Genomic DNA, 24,945 nt, shown 5'->3' on the forward strand with positions numbered 1-24,945 from the left:
GGCCATGAATGCTCACAAAATTGGCGTTGGCATGTGGGAGTGGGTGAGGCTCCAGGGTGGGACCAGAAATGAAGAATTCAGGGTGTGGGAGAGAGCTCTGGCCAGGGGAGTGGGGCACGGCGGGGAGGGGGTTTGAGGGATCAGGCTGGGGATGCAGGCTCTGGGGTGGGGTTGGGGATGAGGGGTTTGGTGCGCAGGAGAGGGCTCTGGGCTGGGATCGAGAGGTTCAGAGGGCAGGAGTGGGGCGCAGGAGGAGGCTCAGGATTGCAGGCTCTTGGCAGTGCTTACCTCAAGTGGTTCTCGGAAGCAGCATCATGTCCTTGCTCCGGCTCCTACGCGGAGGCGCATCCAGGCAGCTCTGCATGTTGCCCTGTCTGCAGTTCCTGGCCAATGGGAGCCACGGGGGCAGTGCTTGGGGCAGGGGCAGCATGCGGAGCAGAGTCCCCTGGCTGTCCCTACGTGTAGGAGCTGTGTGGAGCTCCCCCAACCCTGCTCCCCAGCTGGAGCGCTGGAGCAGGTCTGTGCCGCTACTTCCGGGAACTGTGTGGAGTGGCCTCTGACTCTGTGCCCCAGCTGGAGCATCAGAGCGGGGCAAGCCCTAGACTCCGCTCCCCAACGGGAGCTCGAGGGCCAGCTTAAAATAGCTGGTGGGCAGGATCCGGCCTGTAGTTTGCCCACCCTTGGGCTAGAGTGTCAACACTGGTAGGGGGTGGGGGCACTAGGCACATGTTTTCTTTGACTTGGGCCTGTGCACCGCAATGTGGATGCCAGAGCACTTGGTCTGACCACAGATTAGACAACCCTTAGCCTAGGATTAAAATGCAGTGTGGACACTCAAGCCCAGGGTTCCCTGACACAGGCGAGCTGACTCGAGTCCCACTCCCCCTGGGCTTACGGAGCTAATGACCATCACAAATCTCCTCACCTTCTGCACCAAGAGCATGCGTGCGTGTGTGGAAATTACCCACAACAAAACACTCCACTGCACACCCTTCTGCCCCTGGGGAGAGGAGGAGAGAACAAACACATGACAGCTGTTAGTCACGTTGCTTAATGCATGACTTGAAGGTGCCCAGATCCTGTGGTGATGAGCCTGGTATAAGAACCTAAATAGAGGAGAACGTGTTAGGACGGTTCCCTTTAAACTCTGGGCTGGCCATGGGGCTGTTTGCCATCCTGTGCCCAGTGCCAGGATTCTCCTGTTGCCTTTTCCAAATGTAAATGTTTGTGGCAAGGTTTCAAAAAGATGCAAAGCAAAGAGCAGAGTTACTGCGAACGGAGGCAAAAGCCCAGATCCCTGTGCTGCCCTCTGCGTGCGGCAAACAAGGTGCTGAGTGTAGGATGTCAAATGAAGCTGCACAGGAGAGAGAGGAATCCTGCAGGTGTCCTGCAGCGCTCAGCCTGACACAGAAAATCACCACCAGCTCGGTTCCTTATGCACCTTGCCATTTTTTGGCCAGCTAAAGCCAGAGATAAAGGAACATCCTGGGAGGCTACAGGGGAGGTGAGCTAATCTAGCCGCTCCCAAACTGCAGTCTGTAGAGAGGTCCCATGGAACCAGCTTCTCCATGTTTCCAGTTGCTAAAATGCATCAACAAACCCTAAAATATCCGGGATACTTTCCAAATCGCTGTCATTTGCCACAGGGAAGTGAGGCCACATGCGCATGAATGGCAAGACAGATGGCTCGTGATCACGAATAGGAGGGGAGGTGTCCACCAGCCAAGGTGTGGTCCATGCTGCGAAACGTGTGAGGATGCAGCCTGGGTTGAGCCACCGGGCCCCCCTCGCCAGAAGGATACGGATGCTTGGTGCTTGGATAGCTCCCTTCTGCTGGGAGGGCACAGTAGCTTACTCCTGTTAATGAGCATTAATGTGATCCTGGCCATGCCTCTGGGGGATACTGCAGTACTGTGTATAGTGGGTGGGCTCACTGTGCAGCCCGTGGGGGGTGAGTAGGCAAGTGGCAGGTGAGGGAGGGGGGCTGAAGAGGCAGGTGGGCAGTGGTGGGGGGCTGAGGAAGCAAGCGGGGGAGTGGGGGCTGAGGAGGCGAGCCGGGAGGGGTGGGCAGTGGTGGGGGGTGGGGAGGCGAGCCGGTGGGAGTAGGGGGCTGAGGAGGCGGGTGGGTGGGCAGTGGCGGGGGGTGAGGAGGTGAGCCGGGAGGGTTGGGGGGCTGAGGAGGCGAGCCGGGGGGGTGGGCAGTGGCGGGGGCTGAGGAGGCGAGCCGGGGGGAGTAGGGGGCTGAGGAGGTGAGTGGGCGGGCAGTGGCGGGGGGGTGAGGAGGTGAGCCAGGGGGAGTAGGGGGCTGAGGAGGCAAGTGGGCGGGTGGGCAGTAGCAGGGGGTGAGGAGGCAAGTGGGTGGGTGGGCAATGGCAGGAGGTGAGGAGGCGAGCCGGGGGGGTGGGGGGCTGAGGAAGCGAGTGGGCGGGTTGGCAGTGGCGGGGGGTGAGGAGGTGAGCCGGGAGGGGTGGGGGGCTGAGGAGGCGAGCCGGGGGGGTGGGCAGTGGCGGGGGCTGAGGAGGCGAGCCGGGGGAGTAGGGGGCTGAGGAGGTGAGTGGGCGGGCAGTGGCGGGGGGGTAAGGAGGTGAGCCAGGGGGAGTAGGGGGCTGAGGAGGCAAGTGGGCGGGTGGGCAATGGTGGGAGGTGAGGAGGCGAGCCGGAGGGGTTGGGGGCTGAGGAAGCGAGTGGGCGGGTTGGCAGTGGCGGGGGGTGAGGAGGCGAGCTGGGGGAGGTGGGGGGCTGAGGAGGCGAGTGGGCGGGTGAGCAGTGGCGGGAGGTGAGGAGGCGAGCCGGGGGGGTGGGGGGCTGAGGAGGCGAGTGGGCAGTAGCAGGGGGTGAGGAGGCAAGCGGGCGGGTGGGCAGTGGCGGAGGCTGAGGAGGCGAGCGAGGGGTCAGTGGCTGACCTGTTGTACTGATCTGATCCGGCTCCCAGCCCCTCTCCAAGGGTTGCAGCTGTCTGGAGGTGCTGCCTTCCACGCCTTCCTCAGTCCCACCTCATTCATTTAACAGGGCAATTGATTACAAAGTCAGGGGAAGATCTTATTCTACTTCGAGCAAAAAGACATTTTTCTTACACCTTAATAATACTACCTCAGGGGCCCGCTATAAGATATTACCAAGGTTCAATACTTCTGTTTCGGTGAGATGGCGCTAGGGAAGGAGGGTTTGTTTCCACGGGGTGGGCGGTGCTGGGGGTGGTGGTGTTGTTTCGGGGGGGCTTGGCGGCACTCGGGGGGGGGGGTGTCGGCAGAGCCGGAGGGGTTCGGCCCTCAGCTGTTTTCTTTGGAGTAATATGGGCCTTGCCATCTTACGAGTTGTGCAGGCCTGACATAGCATGAGGATTAGGGGTCCCATTTTACAAATGGGGAAACTGAGATGACTTGCCCAAAGCATTGCAGAGTCAGTGTCTGGAGAAGGAACCCAGGAGTCCTGACTCTGGGTCTGCTTATGCAGTGAAAGCTGGGCACAGGCTCACCTACCTGAGCGAGCTCGAATTCAGCCAGCTCCAGTAACAAAGCAGGAAGGCTTCAGAGCGGGCTAGTGAGCCCAGTACGGAGCCAGAGCCTGTGCTGGGCTTGTACTGCCTGCTCTGGTGCCCAGGCTGTGCTGTCTTCACTGCTGCTCCTGGAGTTAGCTGGAGTCAAGCCAGCTGCAGCAGGTGAGCCCAGGCCTACATTTCACTGTGCAGACAGACCCCCTGCCCCCTGGCTTTACCAGGAGCTCCCATCACTCTCGGAACCCTGGAGTCCTGGTGCCATTAAATCTCATCTAGCACAAATCCATGTGATAGTGACGGGGAATCATTCTCTTGTGGATATCTCCAATCTGTGTGTTCCATTCTATGCATCTGATGAAGTGGGCTGTAGCCCACAAAAGCTTATGCTGAAATAAATTTGTTAGTCTCTAAGGTGCCACAAGTACTCCTGTTCTTTTATCATTAATGTGATGGTGGGGCGGCAGAACCACTCTGCTCGGCATTCCCCTTCCTCCCAAGAGCGCAGAGAGGCTCCCTGGGCAGGGCAGCTGGAATCTGTGTCATGCCTCTTACCTGTGTCATGCCTGCACCTAATCTCCTGCAGCTCTGTTCCCCTGGGCCAGCTGCCAGGAAATCCTGGCCTGGAGTCTTGTGCCAGATGAGATCGAAGTGCAGGCAGGAGACTGGCTGCGACACAGGGCAGCTGGCTACCTGCAGAGCACCTGAGCGCATGTCAGCCTGGTCTCTTGGCATAGGTGTGTCCCACACCTGGCTGTGTCAACAGGAGGCGGGCCGAGGAACAGGGAAGGAGGCGGAGCAGCAGGCGTAAGCCCCCATCTCCTTGGGAGAAGGAAGAGCAGATTGTAAAGTGCCTGAACCTTGCAGCTGACCAAAGAATCTCTCGGCCTTTGCACACCTGCACCGCATAGATCGTCTCCCTTGCTACTGGCAGCTCCTGCACCCTTTCATCCCCAGGGCCAGCCCTGCCCATGGGAGCAGCCAGCAGCCTGGGGCTCTGTGGAATATGGCTGTAAGATTTCAGGCAAGTCTCTTTCCCCAGCAGCTGTGCACGTTCGGTGAAGGAGCTCCTGGGGCAGTAGCTTTGCGAGGGCGCGGTAACAGCTGTCGTGGGACAGGGGAACAATGTGAAGGGAGAAATGGGGTTTACCTTGCTCCAGTTCCACAGCAGCCTGTTCAAAGGACAGCAATTCTTGGCTAAGAAAGCAATCTTCTCCCAGCCAATGGCAGCAGCTTTTGCTCACTCCCAGCCTGGCTGAGATCTGAACCAGCACCATAGTTCAAGAGGGAGGGAGATGCAAACATCAGGATGTTTGTGAGGAGAGTCTGCACACAGCCTATCCTGCTCCTGTTAAAGTCAATGGCAAAACCCCCGTTGACCTCACGGGACCCGGACTGGCATTGTGAATGGTTCAGATATGCTCTGCATGGAGCTGCACCATCCTATCCCTTCTCCTGCTGTAACCTGCAAACATTGATATTTCAGGCATAACCAGACTTGGGTGGTAATGTATTTTGCTTTCTTGTCACATTGTGTTTACTACTTTGATACACCAGCTGTTCTGAGAAATCCTGTGCTGGGGGGAATGCTCTGTCTGCTGAACCTAGGGATTCCACCTGATGCATAATAAGTTCAGAGCTCCTTCAAACTTTTGGGGTATTTTTAAATATGGCTTGTTCCCTTCAGTGCAGCAACTGCAGGGCCTGGTCTGTTCACTATTGAAGATCCTAGCTCTGCAGAAGGAAGCAAGATGATCCAGGCCTGGGAATCACTGGCTTGATCAGTCTCTGCAGCTTGTGGATTTCAAACCCTCTCTCCAGTTCCTGGAGACTTTTTTGTCCACCTGTCCTTTTGGTTTACACCATGGTTTGGCTGTTCCCTTCTTTAGGCATCTGGATGTCTTTCCTGCTCAGGATTTCTCCTCTTGGGTTGTGGCATGCCTCTTGTCCTGCCAACAGATAGGTTTTCAGCTGAGAGATGGTTCAGCCCAGCTGATCTGCTTGGGTTGGGGAGTTGTTTGTGAATGGTTTTCTCGACACTGATAAGGGCTTTCAGGCCTGAGCCTCCACTCTTACTCTGGTTTGGTGTTGGTGTAATTCCACTGACGCAGTCCTGGGGCTGGGGTTGCCAATTTTGGTTGGATGTATTCCTGGAGATTTCATCACATGACATAATCTTTAATTCCTGGAAACTCCATGCCAGTCCTGGAGGGTTGGCAACCCAACCTGGGGCAGAGTCAGGGCCTTGGTAGTCACTGAAATGTGACCAGTCCCAGGTGATTATGCTGGTGTTTTTTTCACTGAGGGGACAAAGGTGCTGGGAGGGTGGTGCCTCCTGTTCAAAAAACTGCTGCTGAGGGGAGCAGGGACTGGGAGGTCTCTAGACTTCACCCCTTTGGATTGGTGGGGTGGGGGCTGGTGGGGTTGGTGGCGGCTGGAGCTGGCACAATGAGAGAGCATTTTCCACACAGCTCTGCCAATATACCCCAGCTCTGTCCTGACCTGCAGCGCCCCCTGCTTATCTGGTCTCCGGCCTCCTGACAGACGGTCCTACCCTCGGAGGAGGTATGGTCTGGGTTACTTGATTGATTGCTGATCCTTTCCTACCTCTCAGACACCAGGCTGTCCATCAAGGTCTGACCTGCATGGTTTTGAGACTGCAGGTGCCTAATGACCTTGGCACATAGCCTGCTCACTCAGAATCTACTGTCTGCTCAGTACTTGAAACCAGGCTGAGAACATGCAGGCTTCTGCTTTTCCCTTTCTTGGACCACAGACCTCACCCTGCTTAATTGTGCATCAGTGCGCTGGGGAGCAGGGGCTAGCGTATGGGACCTGAGTTCTGTTCCTGGCTCTGTCACTCCATGTGCTTTGGGATCAGTCGCTTCAGTGCTCTGTGCCTCAGTTTCCCCATCTGTAAACGGGTGATATTATTATTATTTATTATTATTAAAGTCTCTGATTGGAAATTGCTGTATAAGCACTTACTATATATTGTGAAATGGTAAATTATAGGTTATTAAATGTTGTACCAGTGCTCATCATATGTTGTTCTTTGGTAGACCGACATGTAGTAGGAACTGTCGTCTGTCCTTGCAGATTGGCTGACCTGTAGATAAACTAGATTCCCTTCCCTAATTTGAATAGATACTTTAAAGTCATGGACACGTGTGTAAGCTGGTGGACTGTCTCTGGGGCGGTCTGACCCCTGGGCAGGCCAAAGAGGAGGTCTGCAGTAACCCGATTGGTGAGGCTCATAACATAGAGTGTTTCTAAACTCCATGGGTTACCATAACTGCAAGCACAGCATTTGTGGGTCTTTGACTCCTAGTCGCTCTGTCCCTGGAAGGCAGGTGTTTAATTTTGGCTAGAAGCCCCTCTGCTTCCACGTGGACGTGTATTGCAGACGATTGCACTTGAATCCCCAGAGAGGAAAGGCTGGTGAGGTGACTCACGTGTCACCTGCCTTGGGCTCTGATGCTGCTTCATCCCCCTGAGCTGGGTTCCTAACTGGGACAGTTGCGGGGTATACTGCGTCTTCTCCAGCATTTGGCAGCCGACTGACTCAGAACAAGCCCCTGTCTGGTTCTCCAGCTCCCCAGAGGGCAGGCCGTGGAGGTGGTCAGGGTGTGCCGTGCTCTTCGCGCCGTGCCAGCCTCACTTGCCTCCTCCAGGGACTCAGCTTGCTGGGCTGGAGTGTTTAAGACCCTCTGTAGGAACGAAGGGGAGGCATGAGCAGGGATAGCAAGGAGTGGCACCCACCGTGTGCTCTGCTAGCTAGTCGCTCGCATTGCCTCCTCGGAGTGGCACAGCTTCATTCTCAAGTGCCCGCATGAATTGTTTAGCAATAAGTAATCATGCAGCTTCTGCTCTTACCGGTTCTTGGATCACTGGCCTCCTCCCGCTGCTTAATACCATGCTGGAGCACTGTTCCATGGGGCCAGGGTATGGGGCTAGGTTCTGTGCCGGGCTCCATCACTCCATGTGCTCTGGCGTTAGTCACATCTCTGCCCTGCACTTCAGCTTCCCCAGCTGTGACTGGTGATATCACTAGTAGTAGTGAGCTCTGTGAATGGAAAAGGTGGTATTAGCACTTATTGTTGTCTTTTGATAGGCAACCATCCAGTGGGAACAGCCAGAGGGCCAGGCATGTTGGCTGACTTGCAGAAACTGGATTCTTCTTCCTAATTTGAATTGACATGTTCAAATCATGGACCTGCGTGTAAAATAACTGAGTATCTTGTGCAGCTGCTGGCTCAGGGGAGGCAAGGCTGATTTTCACAATAAGTAGACACAGTCCTGGTGGAATTTGCTGGTCTCTTTCCTCCTTCAGTTTTCTTTCTCCGCTCCCACTGTTCCCTTCTGATGGAAAATCCAGATTTGCAGGACTCTAATCCTGAGTCTGTCTCAGCAGGTGTAATCCACAACACAGACTAAACTGGGCCCTTTTAAACAGAACCATTATGGGCATCAGGTTCCAGAAGTTAATGATGAAGCTTTCTCCCTAAAAGCTCGAAAAACATCAAGAAAGCTCCCTAATCCCCTGTTGATGTAGACTGTTATAATCCCTGTTCAGTTTGGGGAAACCGAGGCGCGGGTTAATGACGTGATTTACAGTATTTCAGTCTCTTGCTGTAACTATTACTCACACTGCCTCCCTGGCTTCATTCGATCTCATTGCATTCAGATGAGCCTGCTGGTGACCTCTCTGCTGAGAGCTGCTGTCTGTTTGCAGCGCATTTAGCCCCAGTGGCCTGGACACACCCTTAATGGGAGATGCTCTCTCTGCAGCTGCAGAGGCAAGTCTGTTATTTAAAGGGTGGGTTTAGGTGGGAGGAGGACATGTTACCTCGTTAGGAAAAAGGCAGCTTGTTTCTTTGCAGAGTGATTTGTAGTATGCCCGGATCTCTGGGGTCTAGAGAAGTGACAGGAGCAAATTGGCCACCCCTCCCCATTCTCTGGAGACTGGGGCAACAATCTGATTTTGTTAATTGACCATCCTTTCCCCCCGGGCTCCCAGGTTACAGCCATGGAGGAGATGGTCATCTGGGAGCAGCACACTGTGACGCTGAGCAAGGTGAGCTTGTGCACTGTGCAGTCTCCATCTGGCACGGTGGGTATTGGGCCTTTAATCGTGGGTGGCGACACTACGGTTCAGCCAAGCTTCCTGAATGGGGCCCTCTGCCTTCTGATGTGACTGGGCTCCTGGCAGCATGAGCTGTTCCCAGTGGGGTCCTGCTAACGCCAGCCGAGCCTGGCAGCGCAAACCAGCTGGGGTGACCCTAGAAGTCTCTGGCCAGGGCCAAGCAGCCCCCCTTGTGGTATTGTGCCAGCTGGATCCCGCCGTTCATGGCAGCGACGCGACTGGCCTGCCAGGCAAGCGACTTATAGCAGTGCCATTAGCGATGCTTAGCAGCCACTCAGAAATGCCTGCCTGCCTGCCCCCCGTACCCGCCCCTCTTCCATTTGCAGCCGGCATCCTCTGTGCAGAGCCTGACCTTGTATGTATCTGTCGCACTAGGACCCTCGAAGGGGCTTTGGCATCGCCATCTCAGGAGGCAGGGACCGTCCCAGCGGCTTGGCTGGGGACCCCTCTGTCGTTGTCTCAGATGTGGTACCCGGCGGACCAGCAGATGGCAGGCTCCAGTGAGTGGCAGACGGGGCCGGAAGGATTCACTGAGGAAAGAGTTGTGAGCAAAGAGAGGATCCAAACTTCCCCAAGTTTGGGGGTGTCTTGGATCCGGGCCCCCCTCTACCCAGGAGAGGAAGCAACACTTCAAACACTTGGGGAAACTGAGGCACAAAGAGGGGCATGATTGGCTGAAGGTTGGAGAGGGAGTCAGATAGAACCTGGGAGGTCCTGGCTCCAGTCATATGCTCAGAACATGCCTCGTGGGGGTTGGGAGGAGCGTCTGCTGGGGGGTCACTAGTGTGGAAGGAAGAGGAGAGTTAGCAGCTGCTCGGAAGGTCCCTGGTGCACTAGCGTCCTGAGGGGACCTGCCTTCCCAGCTGCTGGCTCCTGACCTAGTGTCAGGAGGCAGACTCGGGGGTGGAGTTGGGGAAGGAAGAGGCCAGTGGGGGGTGCAGACTGAAGCACATGGGGACTTTGAACCTGGGAGGGTGTCCTGCCGTTTCTGGGTGGGACCTGCAAATGAACATGCTCCCCGGGGGTGAAGCGTGGGTTAGGCTGTCATGGCAGAGGTGTTTGCCTAGGCTAAGAGGCTGCTCCTAGCCACTCGGGAGCCTTATCACACTCTCCTTTGTTCCCAGGCAAGGGATCTGCCTGACCTGAGTCTTTCCTTTCCAGGATGAGAGATCACATTGTGATGGTGAACGGCCTTTCCATGGAGAACGTGTCCTCCTCCTTTGCCATCCAGACGCTCAAAACCTGTGGCAAGTTAGCCAACATCGTAAGCGTCCTGCCCGGGAGGGGGTGACTTGGCTTGGGTGGGAGGAGAGGTAATGGGTCCAATGTAAAGCCTTGATGTGGGGCAAGTTTTCCTGTTCCACTTGTCTGTCCTTGGGTTAAACGCAGCCCTCATGGAGCTGGCTGCAACTCCCCAGCACAGTTAATTCCAGTGAGAACATTTGATGTGCCTGGGCTTGAGTCCCGTTCCCACACTCTGTTCTTAACTCGACTGTGATGATGCTACTAACTCCAGTTGTCTGGCCCATGACAGGGTATAAGCTAAAGCCTAAGTCAGTGCAGGCTAATGCTCGAGTTCATACAACTTGTCAGCTGCTAACACCACCGCTCTGCAGTGTAGACGCAGGCTTGCTCCACTCGAGACCTGCTGGTCCTCCAGTGCCGGCCCAAAGGCCCCCTATGTGCCCAGAGAAACAAACAAGTATCGGGGGAGGGATAGCTCAATGGTTTGAGCATTGGCCTGCTAAACCCAGGGTTGTGAGTTCAATCCTTGAGGAGGCCATTTAGGGAACTGGAGCAAAAATCTGTCTAGGGATTGGTCCTGCTTTGAGCAGGGGGTTGGACTAGATACCTCTTGAGGTCCCTTCCAACCCTGCCACTCTATGTCCTGTCCCCTCTGTGTTTAATCTGAAACAACACAGCTCCTCCTTTGCTCATCTCCTTTTTTCTGTGCCTGTTGAACCGTGGAACAGTCTGGATCCCATTAGTTGGCATAATGAGTCGCCTCCAACGCACACGCTTAGGACTTCGAGGAAGAGACTCGTGGGGCTGATCTTCCCTTCAGTTTTACCGGTAGAACTATTTTGGCTCGGGGTGTGATCACTGAAATAGTTACACCAGGCTAAGCCCCAGTGAGGCTGCAGCTCCATCAATATAAGAAGCGACAGAGAGCCCTGTGGCACCTTCTAGACTAACAGACGTATTGGAGCATGAGCTTTCAGGGGTGAATACCCACTTTGTCAGACGCGTGTAGTGGAAATTTAATATAACTTAATATAAAGGTGCCTTGTCCCGGTAGAGTTATTTCCCTTCGCTGCACTCGTACAAAGCACCTTTCTATCAGCATAACAGCGTCCTCGTGAGGGGCACTAACCCGGTGCCAGCCTAGTTAAAGGGCTACAGCTTTCTAGCATAGAAACCAGGGGGCTCTTCTGATTTGCTACGAGGCCTTGGGCAAATAACATCTTGTCTCTATGCCGTGGCTTTCCCCATCTGATAATGACACTCTTCTCCCTCTGTGAAGTGCTCTGAAGTCAGTGGTGGCTCTTTCGGGAGTGCTGTTTGTGTCTAGCAGAGTATGTGTCATTTGCCAACCAATTCTTCTTCCTTCTCTCCTGCAGACAGTGAAGAGACCAAAGAAAATTCAGCTTCCTGTAACCAAAACCAGCCAGCCACTATCCAGCGACTCCTTGCACTCTCCCAACACCGTCCGATACGATTCTGATGAGGAGTCCGGGGGCCAGGGAGAGGAGCCATCGCCGCGAAGCACCGGGAAAGGGTACCGGTACGACGGTTACAACAGGAGCCAGCCTCAGGATGACGTGGATTACAGTAGAGGCTACGACGGAGACTCCTCCAGTGAGAGGAGCTCCGGCCACTCTCGGGTGAAAAGTGACAATCGAAGGCAGGTGTCCGGAAGCAGAAGGCGGAGCCAGGACAGCGGCTCTGAAAGGCAGAGTTACCATAGACAACACTCCACCAATGGCTATGGCCACGAAGAGGATGCCAATGGGCTTGCGCTAGTGTCTGGATTCAAGAGACTGCCGCGCCAGGAGGTTCCAATGAAACCCATCCGCTCGGTTCTGGTGAAGCAGAAAGAAGGCGATGGTAAGAGGCAGCTTCCCCGTTCTCTCCCCACCAACACCCTCCAGCATGAATGAACCATCCTTCTTCACTGCACAGTCTGGTGGAGGCTGCCCGGCGTGCGGGAGGGACAGAACAGGATGACTTCGGGGGCTCAGAGATGAAGGGCCTTTACCACCAGCGAGCTGAGCAGTGGTGCATGCGTTTCACTGGCTGTTGTCTTCACTGCTTTGCCCCGGAGGGGATGCCTTGTGGGGTGGAACAGGAAGGTTCCACCCCACAAGGCATCCCCTCTGAGGCAAAGCAGTAGCTTCACTTCGACACACACTGGGTCTGTGGCCACATTGCACTGAGTTAACAAAATCAGTTTAGAAGCTGAACCAGTTAACTGGGTGCAGTTTGTGTATGCGCTCGAGGCCTGAGCGACTGGCGTTTATGACCTGGCTAACATGACAGCTGGAGCCGTAGGGGAGGGCAAGGGTTCCCACTGGGTACTATGGGCTCCTAGCGAGGACCTGTCTCCCTGATACCCCAGATCTGGTATTTCTCTAGTTCCATTCCCTGAAGCTGACTTGTCTCTCTCTCTCTCTCTCTCTCTCTCCCCTGTGGCGCAGAATACGGCTTGAAGCTGGGAAGCCAGATCTTTATCAAACACATAACGGAGACAGGCTTGGCTGCAAAGAACAGCTCGCTGCACGAGGGGGACCTCATTTTAAAGGTAGGCAGAGGTCTTTAAGGGTTGGTGCACTCATCAGTTTGTTCCTGATGCTGGGTTTCAGTGTAGGGTCTGATGCTGTCCCTGGGCCCTGTGGTCTTGAGATTCTCGGTAGCTCTCTGCACTAGGAAGATGAGGCTGTTTTAATAACAGATGTTAAACTACTTCTGCCGGCCCCAGAATGGCTTTGAAATGTCTGCCCTGCCAGTGTAGACGGGGTAACTGTCTTCAGCATCACTTGAAGGGGGCTGTTTTGACCCCCACCGTCACAACAGGTTCCTTTCCTCGGTGCAGATGCAACAGCAGAAACTCCTCTCCAATCTGCTCGTGACTTGGGCGTTGCTGCCATGTGGTTCAATGGACCAATATTAAAAATCGGTGGGGGAGAGCCAGTAAAAGTTAATCAGGCTCCCCCAGCCTTAGGAAATATAGGGTGAAACATGGACACACAACCCCACGGCTTGAGAACAGAAGACGGAGCCGGGACCTGATCAGTCTCCAAATACGTCAAGGGCTGTTACAGAGAGGGAGGTGATCAACTGGTTTCCATGTCCTTTGAGGGGAAGACAAGAAGTAATGGGCTAAATCTGCAGCAAGGAAGATTTAGGTTAGACGTTAGAGAAAACTCTCTAACCCTCAGGGTAGCGAAACTCTGGAACAGGCTTCCCGGGGGGCTGTGGAATCCCTGTCACTGGAGGATTGTAAGACCAGGCTGGACAAACCCTGTCAGGGGTGGCCTAGATTTACTGGTCCTGCCTCAGTGCAGGGATCTGGATTTGATTGCCTTTGAAGGTCCCTTCCAACCCAACATTTCGATGGTTCTATCAGCAAGAACGCTCAAACTCACACTCTGTTCCCCAAGCAAATCAATTCTACTTGGACACTCTCTCATTTGCAGTTCGGAGTCTAGCCTGCTGATTGTGTGTCTTGCCATAGCACCAAGGAGCCTAGTCGTGGCCCAGGCACTAGGTGCTGGACAAACCCAGACCAGATCCTGCCCCAAAGAGCTGACAATTGGAGTAACGTTACTGGGATTTATTTCTGACAGCGCGTGGCGCTTGGAGCTGTGTAGTTCATGTTCTGTGAGAGCTGAAGATGAGCAATCGATGTATAATGATGAGTGATGTCACTTACCTGAGAGCATTGAGCTGTAGATATGAACCGATACTTGTCAGCTGATCAGTTGGTTTGATTTTGTAGCATATTATGGGAGGAGAACTTAATTTCTGACTTTTTATTACTGAGATCTCCACCTCCAGGAAGTTATTACATGCAAATTTTCCACAATGTCCTGTGCCTGTTTATTTGATATTAACAGGTAATCGATGGTTTGCTCATTGGCTCCAAAGTTACATACTTTTTTTGGCTGATGACTTGGTTTAGCTGGTCAAGGCCATGTGACACAGTGGCGTGGGGGTGGGGCTCTCTGGCACGTCGATTACTCTGGGCTCTTTCCTGGCCAGGAGATGTGTGTATTCCTCCTCCCGCCTTGGGAGAATTCAGGCTGCCTGGGTGTGACCATGGTTGCATTGCAGAGGAGTGGACAATGTGTGTCTTTGTGAGTAGCTGTGGGTGTGTGAGCGGGTGCTGATAAACAGTTTCACACTGAATTTCCCAGTTTTGTGTGAGAAACAGGTCACATTGCGCAGGACAGCAGGGTGTGGTGGGTGGGTGTTTTGAGGTTTGAGTTTCTGTATTTTAATGTTTAAATTACAGCGTTTGCTCCCTGTCTCTTCTCGCTCTGAAAGTTTCTAAGTAATTTCTTGTTCCATAAGATTATCCAGTTCACCTCCCACACCCAATGTGGGTGGAGCCAGCTCCCCCCCCCCCCCCAGGGGGCAGTTGGGAGGGGATGGGAGCAACAGCTAGTTTTACTAAATGGCACTTCACCCCCAGCCATTCTCTGCTGGGGGAATGCCCTTGGCGGCTATTAGAGACACAAGGAGGGGGAGGGAATCTCGTCTATTGGGCCAACTTCTGTCGGTGGACGAAAGCAGCTTGAGAGCTCACACGAGGCTTGGCTCTTCTTCAGGTCTGGGAGGCCAGGGAAGGTGGGAGCGGAGGAGGAGGCACAACTTAGGGCCGTGCTTGAGCTGTTCTAACCTATCCCTGCATTGATCTTCCTCTTGCCAGCCCCAGCACAGAGATGGGGCAAAGCCTCCTCAGTTGGTCCCTGCCCCCGGAAGGACTGTCCGCGACGCCTGCCTGCTCCCAGGTATCCTCTGGTCTCTGAGACTCTCCTCCTTAGCGTTCCCCCCAGAACAAAGGGAGGCGGCTACTCTCCACTCTGCCCCATTGTAACCGTGGGGCCGTGGGCTCAGACCTGCCATTCTGGGACGCGAGGATGGAGCCTGTCGGGGCCAGCGAGGAGCTGGGCTATTGCGTCTGCTCTTGTGGCTCCTCTTGTCCTTTTGTTCTCCTGATCCTTCTCTCCCAGGCCCTTTTCTCACCTCTCTGGTTGCTGGTTCAGCCATTATGGCTTTGTCTAGCCTGGGACTTTACGGGGTTATTAGGTTGCTTTCGTTAGGTTGGGCTAGCTAACGTGATCTATCTTAGCCCAGACAAAGCCTGCGTGTTGTTGGATCTCCAAAGAGGACTTCAGAGGAGCCTCTTAAACCTTCTGTCTCTCCTTTGTTGTGACTGACACTCGCTCTTGTGAGCGTTTCATGCTCAGAACCTCCTGTTATAATGCTGTGCTCAAAACTCTGTTGTGTTTATTGGTCTGCACAGACACCTCTGCTGTTTTCACCCCTTTGCTCTGGGCAGCCTTAATTTTGATCACTGATGTTAGATGTTTTTTTCATCTAAGACCTCAGCTGGAGTACTGGGTCCAGCTCCGGGCCCCACACCTTAGGAAGGTGGGGGGGGGGGACACTGGAGAAAGTCCAGAAGAGAGCAACAAAAATGGTGACAGGTCTAGAAAAGACAAGCTAGGAAGAAAGATTGGAAAAGGTTGGGTTTGTGTAATCTGGAGAAGGGAAGACTGAGGAGGGACATAGCAGTCGTCAAGTATGTAAAGGGTTGCTCTGAAGAGGAGAAGGATAAATTGTTCTTCTCATCCACTGAGGACAGAACAAGAAGCACTGGGCTTAAATTGCAGCAAGGGAAATTTTGGTTGGACATTAGGAAAAAGCCCCTAACTGTGAGGGTGGCTAAGCACTGCAACAAGTTACCTGAGGAGGGTGTGGAATCTCCATCTCTGGATCTTTTTAAGAGCAGGTTGGACAAACCCCTGTCAGGAGTGGTCTAGATAATACTTGTCCCTGCCTCGGTGCAGGAGACTGGACTAGAGACCTCTCGAGGGCCCTTCCAGGCCTGTGTGTCTGAGATTGAAATGTCTCTTTTTACTAAATGGCATGAATTCCGTGCTGTGTGGTGCATTCTGAAGGGTCTGCACCATGGCTTGGAACCCACAGAGCTCCGAAAAAGACACATCCTCTGTCTGAACAGCTGGAGCAGGTGTTGTGGGTTTGGGTGTTTTGGGAGGGTTTCTTTGTTTTGGGGACTAGATCGTCTTTTACCAACAGAAGTGTTTTGGTAGGGTTGGGAGGTAGTTAATGGCACAGTCCCTAGTGTGGACACAGCAACTCGTGTCATTTATTGCCACATGCACCTCAGTGCCAGAATAACTGCACCCACACTGAGGGCTTGTACCAGCATCGCTGTGTATCTGTTCCTAACCACTGTAGCGACATGGTGCTGTGTGTGTACGTGCCAGCTGGAAAACCGCCATTTAACACCTCATTTAAACCCCAAATCACCATAGAAAATTCCAAACGTGCCAAATTTATCATTTCAAATCATTCCAAAAAGTATTCCAGAGGGATCAGAAGGAGATAGTTGAAAGGAAGGGCCTGGGGCAGCGTTAGCCACAGAGCTGCCATCAGCGCCTGCATCATCCTGTCTGGAGGAACTGAGTCCTCACACAAACGGGGAATGCGGTAGCCAGCCTGCCCCAGGGTGGAGTTTGGCCCCTGAAAACCTGAGCAGAGGTGAGTGTTCATCGGTTACAGTGCAAGACAAGTGCACGCAAAGAACCCAATCTAAGGTCCTTTCTCCTGGCCAAAGCAACCCTCTGGCCTTGTCTGTGCAGACAAGCACAGGTACTGGCTTCCTCTGGGCCCCATGGATGCTCAAACCCCCACCCCCATCTGACTCGTTCCCGCAAGCCCCAACCCCTTTCCTGCCCCCACCCCCCCCACCCCTCTTCCCACCCCTGCTCCACCCCCACCCCACCTCTTCCTGCCCATTTCCATCCCGTCCCCTGTGTGTGCCCCATCCCCACTCCTTCCTCTGTCCCCCAAGCGCCTCCTGCAAATTGCAGAACAGCTGATCATGGCGGGGTGAGCAGGAGGTGCTGGGAGGGAGGGGAGGAGTTGATTGGTGGGGCAATTGGTGAACGGGAAGCACTGGCAGGGAGCTAGCAGGTGCTAAGCACCCACTAATTTTTTTCCATGGGTGCTGCTTGGCTGGAGCACCCACACAGTCGGCACCTATGCAGACAAGGTTTGTGTTTAACATGGAGTTACTTAGCTAGCTGGCTGAGTGGTGAAAAGGCACAGATGGGTTTTATCTCAGCAGAGCTTGTCAAGGTGAACATTTTACTAACCAGTTCATTTAATGGTCCCTGCCCCCTCCCAGCCAGACTTGATCTCTGCAAACGAGGACATCACTGATGCTTTTTTTGTGGGGGTGTCTGTGTAGTGGGGTGGGATGGGGGGGGCGATGATTTTATGTTTTAATGCATAAAAATACAGAAGCTGAAGTGGATTTGTTCAAGAGGCCCCGGCGAGAGGGTCAGAACAGACGACTATAATTAAAGTCGATTTGCAAGTGTGTTTCACAGGCTGGGCACATCAGGAGGTGCTGCTTGTCTGGGGAACTTTCTAAACATGGTGCTAGTTGTCTGTTCTCACTTCTGTTCAGAAGCTGGGGATGGGGGATGGGATGGATCACTTGATGATTGTCTGTTCTGTTCATTCCCTCTGGGGCACCTGGCACTGACCCCTCTTGGCAGACTCTGGGCTAGATGGACCTTTGGTCTGACCCAGTGTGGCCGTTCTTATGTACATAGTCAGGGGTCTTTCTGCGGTGAGAGATCCTTCCACCCACTCATCAGCAGGTGGTTTGGGGACAGAGGGAGAGAGAGAGAGAGTGTGTGTGCGCGTGCGTGCGTGCGTGCACGTGTGCTCACACTCCAACCATATACCTCCCTTCCCGGCTCAGCTTCCCATCTATCTAAGAGCTTATGATGTTGCCCACCGCGGTTGGAAAGTGCTTTGAAATCTCTGGCTGAAAACCCCTCTCTGTAGTAATGGGGAGTATTGTTGATAACAGGCCTGCTGTTCCTCGCTGAGCTGTGCTTGTAGGTGTGCACAGCATGATTAAACTCCTTGTTCCAATTCCCACGAGGACTTGCTGGGCTCTGTCCCTGCCTGCATTGTCCAAAGGAATGCCTTTCCTGATTGCAGCAGGGTAGCTATGGGGACCAGAGCCAGCCTTGGCCCTGCCCGTTAAATCAACAGTCCCACCCCTCCTGTTGGGCGCTCGGATATGAGGCACGCTGGCGGGCATGTGGGAGTGTGACTGACTCGGTGCTGCACTCCCCAGCGTGATTTTTAGATTAGCTGGGGCAGGGGGGTGGCGGATCCGGACTTACTCCGTTTTCGCTACCCCCCTGCTCTCGGCTGTGCCCAGCCCCAGAAAAGGCTGCAGCCTCCCCCTGAGCGTGGTGCTTGGCAGCTCTGTAATCCTCCGCCCCCTCTCTCTGCCCTCTGGCTAGATTAATGGTGTCACCAGCGAGAACATGTCTCTGGCTGACACCCGCAGGCTGATTGAAAGGTCAGAGGGGACGCTGAGGCTGCTCGTGTTCCGGGACAACCGGCAGTTCCTGGTCAACATCCCCCAAGTGAGGGACAGCGACAGCGACAGCTCGCGGCTGGATGGTGAGCAGAGTCACGAGGGCCCGGGGAGCCTCCAGGTGGAAGGAGCCGGGACGCTCGTGTTCTGTGGCTGACTTGGCTACAGGCAGCGTGGCAGTACCATGCTCAATGCTGGGGAGGGGGAGAACACGCCAGGGCAGCCGCAAGTTCTGAATTCAGAGGTCCCGGTGACCTAACTGCCCTGGTGCTCTGGCTGTTGGACTCTGCGGGGTAGTTACTGCTTGGGAGCCTCTGCAAAAGGCAGACTCCTCCGGCAACGGCCTATGCAGTGGGCTCGGTGCACCCTAGTCCAGCGAGAGCTGGGTTTCTGCCAGATCTGCTCGGTGCTGGGCCAGCTGGCGGGGCAAGCCAGGCGCTGCCACTGGGCGTCTAGGGAGGTCAGCAGTGGAGCGGCACGCGACAGACTCGCCGGTGTTCTCGAGTGAAGGGCAGGGCAGTGGGCTCTGAGCACTTGGTCTGTTGCCTCCAAGCCATTGTTGTCTCGGTGCATCAGACAGCAAGAGTCCTCCAGTCCTTCCCCAGCCTCCGATGGCTCAGCGGGTCTCGCGCCCTACCACTGCCATAGAGCTGAGGAGGGAAATGAACCTGTGCCCTGGTGTGCCTGGCTCTACTGCGCTCTTCTCTTCCCCCCTTTGTGCTCTAGACATCTCCGACATTGGTTCCGAACTGTCCGACCCGCCCCCAGCACAGAGCCCCCAGCGGGCCCCAGAGGCCTCCAGGACGAACTCGCTATCGTAAGCCACTTGTCTCTTCCTCTTCCCCTCTCCCGCCCCCCCTTTGAGTCATCAGACCCTCGCTGTGCTACCCTGGGCGGAGGGGCCGCTCCCCTTCTGCCCCGGCTGTGTTCCCCAGCAGCCGCCTCGTCCTGAGACACCGTCAGACCCCTGAGAGATGGCCCCGGGTTGGGGTTGTGGATCGACATGGCTCTGACGCTGATTGACTCGGGTGCTGCTCTCTGCCTGTCCCCCTCTCCCCTCTGCAACCTGGATAACGCGAGTGTACGAGTCCTCGCTGCGCCCAGGAGCCAGTGCCGAGTGGCGCCATTAGTAAGGTCATGTGGAGCTGGGCCCTGAGTCTAGTTTAAAGGCGACCTCCCCATCTTTGACCTGCACCGCAAACCTCGCCCAGTTTTCAAGGTAATGTTCCCTCTTCAGCTGGAGCAGCCTACGCGGAGTTCCCAGGGGGTCTGAGTGGGGGCCCATCTTGTAACCGTCAGTAGCCTCTGACTTCACAGGGCCAGAGAACGGCAGCACGGGCCATCTGCACCATGGGGCATTACACTGCTTGGCAGTCGCTGTTCTGTCCCTGGCCAGGACTGCCCCTGCGGATGGCGCCTCTCTAAGGGCTCCTTTGTGGATGAGGGAGGGGCTGGAGCAGGTGCCTGCTGAAGCCTGCTCCGTGTGGCAAAGCGAGGCAGGTGATGACACATGGGAGGAGACAGCAGGGGCAGCATGGGCATCTCCCTGCCTGATCCAGCCGGCAACTGGTCTGTGGCTTGTCAGAGAGGAGTCTGGGGGCTATGAGCCACCAGAGCTCTGCCCCTGCAGAGCTGAGCGGGGCTTGCGCCCCAGAGAACAGCACTTCCCAGGGGATGGCAGCCTGGCAGAGTGGGCTGCCAGCTGGTGAAGAGCCAGGCCCTGTGGCATAGACTGCACGTTTCGTGGAGCAGGGAGTATGTGCGCGTGTGCTGTGCATGTGCAGTGTGCTCGCAGTGCCCAGTACAACGGGCCCTAACCCCACAAGCACTGCCGGCACCCAGCTGCAGCGCACTCCTCCAGCTGGCATCCACTGAGCAGCTCCAGTCCCCTCAGCTCTGTTCCCCCCACTTGCTGCGGCGGGAAGGGGAGCTCCAGGAGCAGGGCCAAACCAGGCAGCCCAATGAGTGCGAGTCCCGGGATGTCCCTGTGCCTCCAGGCAAGGGGCTGCTGCTTCTGGGGGCTGCGGGAAAGGACTCTCTGAATGGGACCAGGGCCCCCTTCCCTGAGCTCATGGGGCTGCGATGGAGCCAGCGTGGAGCAGGTCGGGTAGGAGGAGCTGAGATCGACCCTGGCTCCTTCAGACAAAGCTCCCGTTTGGGGTGGTGAAGTGCCCAGTCCTGCTTAACTCTCATCCTCTCTTCGCTCTAGGGAGGGGAGACAGCTCCGCAGGGAGCCGGCAGTGACTGTACAGGAGAACGATGCTCCTGTCCCAGGTGAGTCCTGGCTATTGGGTCTCCTCTGGGCTAGGCAGGGAACCTCAAGGCTGAGTCCAGCCTGTCCTGCTCTGGAGACTGGGGCTGGGCAGCCTCTCCCCTGCAGGCTGCTGCTTCTTCACGCCCCACCAGCAGGGTAGTGGCCCATTGCGTGTTAGGAATGGGCTGATGTGTCCATCTGGTTCCTGGCACTCAGGTGTCTTCATGGCAGGAACCACCAGGGTGGGTAGGAGTCACTGGAAGTCCGGCTGTCCAGCTAAGCGGAGGGGCCAGGACTGAGGGGGGCCCTGGAAACCGATCTCCTCGCTTGTCTGGAGAGGAGGCCTCTCCGGGCACGGCTGAAGATCCGTTGGAGGTCTAGGGGGTGAATGGCAGCTGGGGGGAGAGGGTGCCTACCCAGCTGCTCTCTGTGCTGCCCCGGTTCTGTGGTGGAGCAGAGGCCGTCAGTCTCCGAGGCTGTCGGTAGGGGCCACTCACCAGCGCTGACTTCCCATACGTGAGGCCAGGCTCTGAACAGACAGTGGGCAGAGCTCCCAGCCGGGCCAGGCAGGGCAAGCGGCTGTGTTCTGGCAGCAGCCTTGTGTAGTCTCGGCGCTCCGATGGCCTGTGTGCGTCTCCCCCTGCGGCGTCCTTTGCTCTCGAGCCCCTGCACAAGGGCGCGCTGCTCTCTGGGGGTGTTGCCTGCAGCTCTGAAGTCAGCAGCATGGACGTCCCCATCTTCATAAGGCATCTCTGGAGCACTGTGCCACACACCACCCCCAGGCAGTCAGTGGGCTCTTTGCTGTTGAGAAACTCCCTGTTTCCAACCCCGCTGCCCCAGCAAAGTCCCTCCTGCAGCCCTCAAAGCAGTTTGACTGTCCAGGGCTGCTCCACCTTACCCCACCCTCTCCCACTTCAGATCCCCAGGAGCCCCCTGAGGAGAGTGGCTCCAGCATCTCTCACGGCCACCCTGCAGCCAGAGCCAGCGAGGAGGATGGGTAAGCTGCTGCCGTGTGCTCCCCAGGCTCGGAGACCTCCTGGCTAGCTGGGGAAGGGAGCTGTGTCTAGGCGCGGGTATGGCGGAGATGCTGTGCAGACAGAGGAAGGCCCTGCCCAGACGCAGTGCAGTGCAGTCCTGAGCGAGAGCCTGGGGAGAAGCCACACAGGGAGGCGATTGGAAATAGGCGGGTTTAAGAAGAGCTCTGAAGCCAAAGGAGAGGGCTCTCGGCAGGGGGTGAGCTCATGAGGCTGCAATGGAGCCAGCACAGAGTAGAGCAGGTAGGAGGAGCTGAGGGCGAATCTCTCGTGTGTGGGGGGGGGAAGTGCCCTCGAGCCCTCCCGTGCTGGCTGGGGATGATGAGCTGCTGGAACCCGACTGCTCCAACGGCAGCGCTGACTCCACTGCTCCAAGCTCACGCTCCGGTTCTTCCCTGTGCAGGTACAGCCCGGACGCCAAGATCGTGCGCTTTGTGAAGGCCAAGAGCATCGGGCTGCGGCTGGCTGGCGGCAATGACGTGGGCATCTTTGTGGCAGGCGTGCAGGAGGGGAGCCCCGCGGCCGGCCAGGGGATCAAAGAGGGGGATCAGGTTCTGCAGGTACCACCGCAAACGAGGGGGCAGAGGAGGGAGAGTGTCTGGAATGAAAGTGGTGCTGGGTCCCTGAGACTCCCTGCGCAAGGGGGGGTCCTCGGCCAGTGCGGCTCTTGGGAAGTAGCGGAGCCTGGGAAGGGCAGGGGAGCCCAAAATCCCGGGATTGTTTCTTGGCTCAGCTCCCTATGGTCTGGGATGTCCCGAGCTCTCACTTGCTACACGACGTGATCATCTCTAGCCCCTCATACCCCCTCACTCCCAGCAGCCCTGCACCCCAGCTAAGGGGCCTTGTCCTGTGTGGAGAGTCACCCACAAATGGAGCCAAGAGCCACCCTGCTCGCAGCTAATCCTGGGAGACAACACTGGACATGCTTCTCCCAGCCTCTAGTCCAGCCCTGCCCCAGCCAGGAGCGTACGTCTCCTGGCTGTGAGCACTTCGGGTATGGCTACACTGGAGAGTTGCAGCATTGGTGATGGGGTTACAGCGCTGCAATTTACTCTGTGTCCACACTTGCAAAGCACAGCCAGCGCTGCAACTCCCTGGCTGCAGCGCTGGCTGTACACCTGGTCTGCTTGGGGTGTAACGATTGCAGCGCTGGTGATGCAGTGCTGCTCGTCAAGTGTGGTCACCAAAAGTGCTTTTATTGGCCCCCAGGGTATTAGGAGGTATCCCAGAATGCCTGTTCACAACAAACCGGAAGGATGGCTGAACTCCGAGCTCCCCCAAGCTGCTTAACTAAAAAACAAACACAGCTGCTCTTTGCTCCAGCCAGCAAGCAGAGGCAGGGGAATTGCTTTGGAATGTTCACAGCTGTTTGCTTGAGGAGAGAAGCAACACGGAGGAGGGGGAGTGGGGAGTCCGTGCTGAGCAGCTGCTTATGTGGTCTGAAGGCTATTTAGGAGTGCGTAATTTGCATTTAGTAAATAAGAGAGGGGTGGGGGAAGGGGTCAAAACTTTTAAAATGATTCAAGGTTGGTGCTGTGTATCTTCCAGTCCTTAGAACTTGCAAGGCAGGGAGCTGAGAACAGTGTCAGCTCCAAAAATCCACTCTCTCTGTCTCCCCGTCACACTCCACCCCACCCCCGTTTTGAAAAGCACGTTGCAGCCACTTGAATGCTGGGATAGCTGCCCACAATGCACCACTCCCAACAGCACTGCAAATGTGGCCACACTGTAGCGCTGGTAGTTGTCAGTGTGGCCACACTGCAGCGCTTTCCCTACACAGCTGTACGAAGACAGCTGTAACTCCCAGGGCTGTACAGCTGTAAGTGTAGCCATACCCTTCCAAGGGCTCGCCCAGGAGCGGTCACCCCCTCTGGCGGTCCTGCATTGCATGTCTACAATACCCGGAGCATGTCCGTGCTCTTCCCTGAGGGATCCGGGCCCCCCACTCTCCTTGAAGCGTCCCCAGGTTAATGTGCAGCGGCTGCCATCTCAGCTGGCAGCCCGGGGCTTGAACTGGGGAGCTCCCAGAGCTAAAGACACGAGCCCCTACAACTGGAACGATGGAGCCTTGGCCCTGTAACAGCTCATCCTCTGTGGGTTGGCCTAGCGGGGGACTCAGAACACCATCAGCTGTAGGCTGTATACACAGCTACATAGGCTCCACCATCTCCCTCTAGCACCTTCCAGGCAGGGCTCTCCAGCCACGTCCCTCTGAACCCCCTCGTGCGGTCCGTGTGACCGACAGGGAAATGTAAGCACCCAGGTCACAGAGCTGGGCATACTGACTGTGGGCCTCAGCTCTGGCTAGTAGCCCTGCGATGCCTGAGCCCAGCCCCGTGCAGGCTCTCCCCCGGCGTGTGCTGCTCCCGCCCAGGAATGGACGCCGGCGCTAAGCCCCTTTCCTCTCTGGCAGGTGAACGATACCAGCTTCCAGAGCCTGACCCGGGAGGACGCCGTGCAGTACCTGCTGTCCCTGCCGCCAGGCGAGGAGGTTGTTCTGCTGACCCAGGGCAAGCAGGATAGTAAGTGACCAGCTGGCCTCCAGTCTGCAGCTGCAGGGTTGCTGGGGCTCGTGTGTTAAGGTCCCACTCCAGGCTCTGGCTGGTCCTTGCCTGTGAGCTGCCAATGTGCACCTGCGTCTGCCCATTGAGAGCCTATCGTTACTCTGCCCACACGTGTTTCCTCCCTTTTCCTCTGGGAAGTTAGGCAAGAGACAAGACCAGCCTGGGCCTCCCCTGGACTGCCCATGCTCTCAGCTGCTCTGCACAGGCCCAAGCACATCCCCTGTTGGACTGAGCACAGGTGGGCGGGAGAGTTGACCCAGCCCTCGACCGCATCCCAGAGAAACCCTCGGCACCCGCTCCAAACTCTACACCACAAGCCACCATGCCGGGAACGCTACATCAGTGCCAGCCTGCAGTGCAGATAGGCTGCCCCAGCATCCTCCAGGGCTGGCACCAGTGAGGCTAAATGGCACCCGTGTGACGCCAGGCCAGCCATCTGGGCCGAGGGGCAGGCTGGTGTAGCTGCACTTACGCCGGTTGGGAAATCCAAAGGGAAGCCGCATGTCCCTATGGCAGATCGCTTGGGTTGAATCCAGGCCTGGGTTCTAGTCCAGACGCTTGGTGCCTGATCGCTCTAGGGGGTCCCACTCTCCCATCTAGCCTGTACCTCCCAACCAAAGCTGCCTCCTGCTTCTTCCAGCCACTCGCTTTGGTTTCCAACGTGACCTGCGTTGGGGTTGCTGCCCTGCGCGCTCCTACTCCCTGACCTGCCTTCATGGTGGGGGGGCATCTGTCTCACCCACTGCCCTGGCCTGGGCTCTGCCCATCTCCCTGGATGCTGAGCTCCTGCTCCCAG

General features: G+C 56.2%; 1 protein-coding gene across 2 annotated transcripts in view; it reads left to right on the forward strand.

Annotated features, from left to right (window-relative positions):
• Nucleotides 1-24,945, forward strand: part of TJP3 (tight junction protein 3) — a 63,386-nt gene that overhangs the window by 31,041 nt on the left and 7,400 nt on the right. Inside the window, exons 2-12 of one of the 2 annotated variants that reach the window (XM_030540700.1) lie at nt 8,514-8,570; nt 9,015-9,139; nt 9,801-9,903; nt 11,261-11,747; nt 12,338-12,441; nt 18,221-18,383; nt 19,024-19,114; nt 20,507-20,571; nt 21,470-21,548; nt 21,989-22,145; nt 23,999-24,107. In XM_030540700.1, the coding sequence (XP_030396560.1) occupies nt 8,523-8,570; nt 9,015-9,139; nt 9,801-9,903; nt 11,261-11,747; nt 12,338-12,441; nt 18,221-18,383; nt 19,024-19,114; nt 20,507-20,571; nt 21,470-21,548; nt 21,989-22,145; nt 23,999-24,107 (1,531 nt within the window). In that variant the 5' untranslated portion in view covers nt 8,514-8,522. Of the gene's footprint in view, nt 1-8,513; nt 8,571-9,014; nt 9,140-9,763; nt 9,904-11,260; nt 11,748-12,337; nt 12,442-18,220; nt 18,384-19,023; nt 19,115-20,506; nt 20,572-21,469; nt 21,549-21,988; nt 22,146-23,998; nt 24,108-24,945 lie in introns of those variants that run through there. The other variant, XM_030540701.1, reaches the window with a different exon arrangement.

The sequence above is a fragment of the Gopherus evgoodei genome, chromosome 22 (genome assembly GCF_007399415.2).
Source record: "Gopherus evgoodei ecotype Sinaloan lineage chromosome 22, rGopEvg1_v1.p, whole genome shotgun sequence".
NCBI lineage: Eukaryota > Metazoa > Chordata > Testudines > Testudinidae > Gopherus > Gopherus evgoodei.